The sequence below is a fragment of the Phaeoacremonium minimum genome (assembly GCF_000392275.1).
Source record: "Phaeoacremonium minimum UCRPA7 unplaced genomic scaffold PA7_03_scaffold_481, whole genome shotgun sequence".
NCBI lineage: Eukaryota > Fungi > Ascomycota > Sordariomycetes > Togniniales > Togniniaceae > Phaeoacremonium > Phaeoacremonium minimum.
In genome coordinates, this window is record NW_006921383.1 from 63,282 (window position 1) to 71,597 (window position 8,316).

The window sequence follows — 8,316 nt, forward strand, 5'->3', positions numbered from 1 at the left end:
TGGACCAACCAATCTTTGGAGGAACGCGATGGTCTTGCAGATTATGTCGCTCGACAGGAGGATGTGAGAAATCAGGATATCGTCGTGTGGCGTACATTCGGAATGACACATAACCCTCGCGTTGAGGACTTCCCAGTTATGCCCGTGGAGATATCAACCATCTCCCTCAAACCGGCGGACTTTTTCACGGCGAATTCGGCAATTGACGTCCCTCAAAGTACACAGTCGGCTAATAAGAGTCAGCTGGTGTCCGAAGAAAAGATCCAGCATGCTATGAGCTGTTGCACAATTCGACACTCCGAATCACAGTCGAAATTGTAGGAAATCGTTGAATAAGTTTTGGTACAAATAGCAAATAGCAGGAGGAAAAAATTTAATAAAAGCACCTTTATGCCGAGTTCAAACCAAGCATCACGCTTGACACTACGATGAAATACAGAAGTTTTGATATATCTCGAGACTCTTGGGTTGAGAAATTTGAGAAACTGTAAATAGAGTTCTTGTTTCAATATGTAATGCGAGAAGGGCCAAAGACAACCAAATACATTTTATCATACTCAATAATACAGAAGGCAGACACAACCATGGGTGCATTAAAGAATGACTATCCATGGCTCTGCCATAACGGACGAATCTGTTCATTGCATGTGGAGTAACGTGGAGAATGGCCTCATATTGCTTGATGAATTTGATTTATTTTGATTCTGATCATTCCGTCAATTTTCCTAGTCTTCACTAGACTTGGCTAAGATGTTTTCCTGAAGAAGACTACCGAATGAACATTTGAAGGAATGGTACAGATTTTGTGCCTGCTCATACGGTGGCTTTCATCCATTTTCAAGTCTTGGACTAGAGAATGTGTCATAGAAGCCAAACCCGAAATTCAGAGATCAAATTTGGAGTTTTCTTTTCAATTTGTCAAATCCTTGTAGTTCATCATTCAGACATCTTCATGTTTGGCATCAACAAAATCACGTGTAATTTGATTGCTGTTGATTACTCCCCCCAGCATCAACCTCAACCTGGATTTGGACATCTTATTGTGATTTCAACCCTCTATATGACGTGGCGGTGTCACAAGCGCCTTACCTTTGTATCTTGGTGGGTTCGACGTGGCCGGTTAATGAATCAGCCCTCGTCATTGTGATGTGGCTGTGGCGAAACGATGTCAGATCCCAGAGTCTCCCGAAATTTCCACCCTCTGATAATTGGGCTACCAAAGACTTGTGAGACTCAACTATAGGAACCAGCTATAGCGAGAGTCGGTATATATATATATGAGTTTATCTGCCCATAGTATCTCATAGTTTGGCAACTGGAGTAATTTTGACGTCCGGCTCCTTTCTCATTCAACCTCAATGGCTGCGCCACTATTTGTCACACGACAGTACACCTCTGAACAGTTCGTGGAGTCTTGTGGTGCCGTTCTCTTTGATGTACCACTCCTCTCTCAGGCAGAAGAGCACCACCCAATCAAAGTCTGCTTGTTACACAATTTGGTCGACGACGTATGGGTGCTGTCTAAAGGGCGACGAAACTGCCACGAGTCTCGCCTTGCTGCAGCAATTCGCGAGACAAAAGAGGAAACAGGGTTTAGAGCGAAATTGTTACCAATGACAATTGCCACTCGCGCCCCCTCTTCACGCGAAACAGCAGACGTGGCTGATATTGCTCGGAGCTATCCAAATCTTACTGAGCCTTTCATGATGACTGTCAGGGAACTCAATGAAGGAGGCCAAATGAAGATAATATGGTGGTATATTGCTGTTGTGAATAAACGAGCAGCAAGTACAAGCGCGCGAGGAGAGAGCTGGTTTGATGCGGCTTTCTTCTCGGAGGAGGAAGCATTAGGAAAGCTTACATATTGCGCTGACAGGGATGTTTTGAATCAGGCGTTTTTCGTTCTGAAGCGCAATATGTAACGTGACAGACTTTCTTCTTCAAATTCAGCCGGGCATTATAGCAGGAGCTTATAAGGCATTGAGACTTGCAAAGAATTCAAACAAGACTGTGTGAATACATAATATTGGATAATAAATGAACGACGTAACGTGGCCTAATTGCTGCGCTCATTTCACTCCACTTAGATCCAGCAAGACAACTCTGAAATTGGGGTAAGTCAACCAGAAATTGCCAGACTTTCGGCTTTGAAGAGAATCCTAAAAGATCTGCTAGACAGGACTGCCGCTTATTCGTAATGCCGGGCCATGGTGGTTCCATGCAAAGTGTCATCCCGCTTGCCCAACCGTGGAGCGATCAGGGTCCTTTTATATTGAATCTGGCAGCGAAAGGCGGGGAGATTGTGGAGTTCCCGGCATTGAGTTGCATGAGTCGGGAGCAGGCTGAGAGGAGAAACAATCTAAGAGCGGTATTAGGCGAAGCACATGGCCGTCTCGACCCCGGATAATTCTACGACCCCCAAGTAAGTTGTCAAAGCAAGTGCAAGGCTAAGCTCTATAAACATGGACTAGGGCAAGAATTTTGATTCTGGAGGGCTTGAGATAGACCGCTCTGCAGTGACTAGAATACTCACCGGGAGTAAAGAGCTTGCCTGAGACTTCGTTCTTATAGAGATCGAAGCATTACAATGGCAATTCCTTCAAGGATGCTACTAAACCTTGCTTCAGTCCTAGGCTTAGTCCTATATCCCATGTTCTCACATTGTATCAATGCTGAGGCGGCAAGTGTTACTTCAGGACCCCTTTTCGGCGAGATTGCAGTCAAGATTGATGCGGCTCCAAGGCCAACTACAACTAGACGACCAACCACAGAACCGCTAGAGATCAGTGAAGATGGGAGCTGCGGAAGTGGCATAACCTGTCTCGAGTCGGACTATGGGGATTGTTGCTCGCAGTTCGGGTGGTGTGGAAACACAACTAATCATTGCGGCCTGGGCTGCGACCCTGAATTTGGATATTGCGACGAAGTGGAACCGGCGGCGACATTAACAGTCACCGAAACAAGCACAGTCATAGCCCGAGTAACTCGAACCGTTCTTTCGACGATTCTGACATCGATCACACGGCTTCACACCTCAACTATTTTTATACCACGGACGACTAGCGCAACTGTCATCACTATAGTCCCGCAGACTTCATTGATTTCAGTGACGAAACTTGTCACGAGCACTGTGGTGTTGTCCGCCACTTCGACGTCCTTTTTGAATGTCGAGAGAACAAGCACAGTACTGGAAACCGAGAAGTTGACCAGCACGATCTTCCAGCTGCCAAATTCGACAAGCATCATACTATCAACCTTGTTCACGACGCTTTCTCAAAACGTCACTAGCACAATTTTATCGACGTCAGTTGTACATGCGACCAGCACGTTGACAGTGTCGTCGAATCAAGCGTGTTTTTCCTCTTTTGCGAATACCACACTGCCACTGCCTACCAGGCCCGCCTAAGCGTATGGCTTCCGGCTCACCAATCTCAGAAATGAAAGCAATTGGCCGTAATAACTGGCTGGAGCCAGGAGGTCATAGGCCTTTAGCTAGGGCTATCTAGAGATCTACCTTTACGTGCCATCGATGCCAATTTTCCAAAGAGGAAATTGACTGATAAAGAAGCTGTTGCAATAAATCACTTCTAGAGCATCTTGAGACGCTTCACAATGAGCTTCTTAACAGATTTTATGGTGATTTCAGTGTAATCCTCGTTGATTCCTTTGCTGAATTTATTGACACAGTAGCCCTGACTTGTCCCTGATGGCTTCATATTATACACTAAACTCTCTTTTCCGATATTTCCCTTCGCTAAAATCCCTAACGTCCATGACTTATATCCCATTGTCCCAATGGCTATGCATTATCATTAAAGGAGTAAACAACATCTAATGAAGTGTGTCATGGCGTCAAATGTAGTCCTGCGTCGAGCGTCCTGGCAGACACCTTCGGCGGCACAGGGTATCCTTGGGGGTATCATTGCATATTGCGCATTTTTCAAACCAGTCAGATGGACTAACGCTTCGACGCTTGTAAATTCAATCAAGAAGTCCAAGGGACTGTGGCGAGTCCTTAAATCGACTGACGGAGATCAATCGTCTTGCTGCAGTTGAAGTAGCAGCTTGAATCTCTCTGCAGCTGACTTGTGCTCCCGGGCTAGTTGTTTGGGGTCGTTCGTCTCGTACTGGAAATTCCACAGTCTCTGAGCCTCGCTCATCTGCCCAGGCTTGTCCGTCCCCCAGTTGTCACCCTTTGAGCTCTGACCTCCGATGTGCTGTAGTAAGACAGGGCGAAGGGCCCACCGGCTGCCGATCTCGATGCCGTGGGGCTTCTCGTTGGCTAGTCGCTCTGCCAACGTGTCGACGAATCCGATCCGGCTCTCTTCGTACCATGCGGTCAATTTCTCGATCTTGGATGACGGGTACACAATGCCCTGAGCACAGCATCCGCCGCGGGGCATCTCGCGAACACCAGCTCTCGGAGGCCAGATAGACTCCTTGCCGACCGAGAAGAACAGGTAGGTAAAAAGCCCGAAGGACATTGCAAGAACAAAGAAGGTTGTCTTGGCGTACTTTGCAATCAACGGCTTGCCCCAGACGGTACTCCTGAGGTAGACGAAGCCGAGTATATACGCAAAGAGGATGCAAAGCCCGACTGACGTTGCATATGCGATGTACTTTGGTATCTCTTCGTCCCGCCAACCCTGACTGTGTTCTGTGTAGAAAAGACGAAGATAGAACCACCCATTCTCATCCTCCTTGGTCCTCCTCTCGATCTCGTTTATAGCGGCTCGCACCCTGTGAAACCAGCCGTCCAGAGCTAGCACGTCATCCTCAAGCATGAGAACATATGGAGCGTTAGTGGCAGCACACTCTCGAAGCAGGTGTGTATAGTCGCCCAGATGCTTCTCACGGTCTGGTACTCCAGTCCTCTGTCTTTCTAGCTCTAATTCTTCGATATGCTTGAGGTGCTCCGGCGTCATAAGCTTGCTCTCCTGATACGTGAGCACGCGGTCTGCCAGCTTCTCCAGCCACGGCTCCGTATAAATTGGATGGTCTGTGGCATTGATGTGTCCGATCATGGGCATGAAGAACAATTGGTCACGCTCCTCTTGCGTCAAGCCCGTGATCCAGCTCGCCAGAGACCAGCGTGCATACACGGCGCCGCTCGGCCTTGAGATAGTGTTCATACCGATGCACATCCATGGCGCCTTATGCGACTCTTGCCGGTGAAACGACGACGCAGTCGATGTGTTATGCTCCTTCACAAAGGCGAGGGCCTCTTCTTTCCTGATCGTGCTGTATATCGGTTCGTAACCGCGCTTCACATCGAAATATGGCGAGGTCGGATCCCGGTAGAAGTGGGTTCGGGCATACCACCGACAGAGGAGGTATATTGTGAGAGGAACGAGGAACACCAGTAGATGCGGGTTGCGGGCCGCTCTACGGTAGATTGGTTTCGCAAGCATCTCGACAGATTCTTCGGCGCTGAAACTGGGGCGGTCAAATCGCTTCCGAAGGAAAAGACTTTGCAACGGTCGACTGGGTCATTTCCTCGACGGTGCTCTGATTCATTTAGAGGACCACATGTAAGCCATATGTCGTTAGCGATATGATCGTAAAGCAAGATGGTTTGGAATCATTCTATGGGCGAAATGTTCATGATTCCAGGAGAAATGAGAGCCCAGAAGCCTCGAGACCGTAGAACAGCGCGACGCAGTGTCAGCCCAAATCCTTCGAAATCATGCCCTCTTGGCTCTTGGCGACTGCGCCGCATCGTCAGGGGTCACTAATTGGTCGTTCGTATTAGGAAACGCACCGTCTGCACGCAGGCCCTCCACAGGAGATGCGGCACCCCGCGGAGAGACGGCGTGCACGGGGTGGCTTCGAGCAATTCACGTCCATTGGCGGACGGGGATTCGGCAATGATAGGCCCAACTAGGCCCAGACGGCGTGCCATAGCCTGTAGGGTAATTGACGCCCCAGAATACGAGGAACATCCCCTGAAACATTGCACGATGAGCAGCCATGTAGGATCTTGCTGCCTGGATGATTGGCGTCTGACAGACTCTTGGATGGCAGATTTAAGATGCTGTTGGGTTTCATTCGCATTATCTTCATCAGTTGCTAAAAAAATTGACGGGTCGGGAGACTGGCAGACTTAGGCTAACGAATGTCTGATCGTTGCATGTCTCAGAGACACAAGACCTGATTCCATGTGTGGCAGGCATCGCGCGCTGTTTTTGTTTTCTTCTGTGGTGTGGCGCCCCATTGAAGAAGCTTAAAACTCAACGATCTTAATTTCCCAATTTTAGGGCGGGTCCTGACGTCGATAAAACAGGGATCAGGTGTTAGTCTCACGAAACTCTTTTCCACAAGGCTCTGCATGGTCCAAACAAAAAACACCATGAATGAATTTTTGGTCAATAATCATCGTGACAATTCTATTTTCTCTTGAAGTCATTGACTTTTCAAAATGCAAAGATTGATCTTGCTCGAACCAAGCCTTATTCTGCCGATGTCAAGGACAAGAACCACAGTACCTGCTATTTTAGTACCAAACTTGGTGCAATAGCCTACTGCCGCTGTAGGTAGGCTATGTGTTTTTTTTTTACAAACCATCATATCCCGCCTGTTCTCTCGTTTTCTTGTACCATTATTGAACGTACGGCAAGGTCACATGAGGTCCATATGGGTCCTTCTCCCACTGAGGCTGTAAAGCAGCGGACCCAGTCTCTTCCGTGAAGCTGGCCGTAAGCTCTTAGGGGTGCCGCCACGGTTGTACAGTTTTGATGTGTTAGCAATGCCCGACATGCCACATCGTGCCAGGCTGGTCCACAATTGACTGGAGGGAAGGCATCCGAGGTGATTTTGATGATGATGAGATTTGGCTTGGCATAATGACAAGTGATATGACTTATCAGGTTCCGCGACCAGACTTTCTGATTTCTTTGATCCGACTACTGCAGTAGCACCAAAAGTAAGCCCAGCGCAGCGGATACTGGAACGACAGGTGGTGTTCGACTCGGGGCTGCGGCTTCTATGCTGGTGGAAGAGGTTGACGTTGGTGTTTGTGTCGGCGTAGAACTACTTTGGTTTCCAATGACCGTCGATGCACTTTGAGTCGACGTCAGAGCTCCGGATGCTGTGGTGTCATCGCTACCAATCTGAAGGCACGACTTCCAGTTCAAGCAATACTGCCTCGGTCCGCAACACTTCGTGCCGCAGGGAGTTTGAAAATCTGCAGCATCACAATCGCTGGGTGTAGCTAGGGCTGATGCGGTGGTCGGGCTGGGCACTCCTCCGCCGTCTGTGGCCGAAGCGATGGAGGCAAGACTCTGCGGATTGAGCGTGACACCCGGACACGCCTCAAGACAGGTCCGCCATTCTTGGCCACTGTTCCAGGCGGCCTGGTAAGGTAATTGATGATATGAGCATTCCCGTGCGCAATTATACGAACTGCACGGTATTGGGCCAGCAATGTTGAAAACGTAGGCACTGAAGAAGTGGCCCAGACCATAGGAATTCTCGTCGTCAGGAGCCTCGGCCGAGGACCAAGGGAAAGTGCCATTGGAGAGAAAGAATAGATTTGTATATTCCGGTATGCCGAACGGCCACGATCCGCTAATGTTATACGGATCAGTTGAAGTGCCTGGGATGAAGGCAAGTCGGTAGTAAAGTCCCGAGGGACCTACTGAAGTGGGGATTTCAAAGGAGTCCTTGAGCTTTGAGAGAGAGGTAATGCCAATGGTACAAACAGGCCAATTGCTGATGCTGTCGTATAACATCACTGAGACTGGAGATGTCAGGCTTGACAGGTCGGCGTCGCTAGTGAAGTTTACCGGAGTCAGCGCGCCGGCGGTCACGTTCCGCGCAATCTCGACGTTCAGCGTGTTGGTCTTGTCCACTTGGCCGCAGGCAAGTCCTGCGAGCCAAGCAACGCCCGCGGCGGTGGCGGTACCTGTACGCCAATGCATATTCGCCAAAAGGGGGTGCGGCGGGCTAGGAATCGCTATTTCTGCATCAGATCTAAGCGTGGCGCCGTGGTGCGTCCAGGCCAGAAGCGAAGCACACGTACAGGCTCAAGTGTCCGATATATCAATTCGACGTGGATGTGCAGAACTTGGCTCGCTTTAACCCCCTCTTAGATCAGAACCCTCACGGTTGGAGCCAGGAACTCGAAGAAGATGAGAAAATAGAAAACATTTCAAACGTAGGCAGCCTGGCTCCATAATTAGCGGCAGTGTGGATGCTGGAAACAAGCTGTTCCTCTTTCGGTAACCTAAGTGCCGCACGCGCTGTGAGGCGCAATCTCATTTCGCGATTTCAGGCCATCTCTGCTTTCAAACAATTTGCTGACTGGAAAGTTTGTTG

At 49.1% G+C, this 8,316-nt stretch overlaps 1 protein-coding gene across 1 annotated transcript; it reads right to left on the reverse strand.

Annotated features, from left to right (window-relative positions):
- Nucleotides 1–4,034: 4,034 nt before the first annotated feature.
- Nucleotides 4,035–5,144, reverse strand: UCRPA7_6659 (putative integral membrane protein; the record flags this gene model as incomplete). The annotated part of the gene is made up of 1 exon (XM_007919193.1): nt 4,035–5,144. One exon carries the CDS (start codon nt 5,142–5,144, stop codon nt 4,035–4,037), a length of 1,110 nt encoding a protein of 369 aa, XP_007917384.1.
- Nucleotides 5,145–8,316: the final 3,172 nt, after the last annotated feature.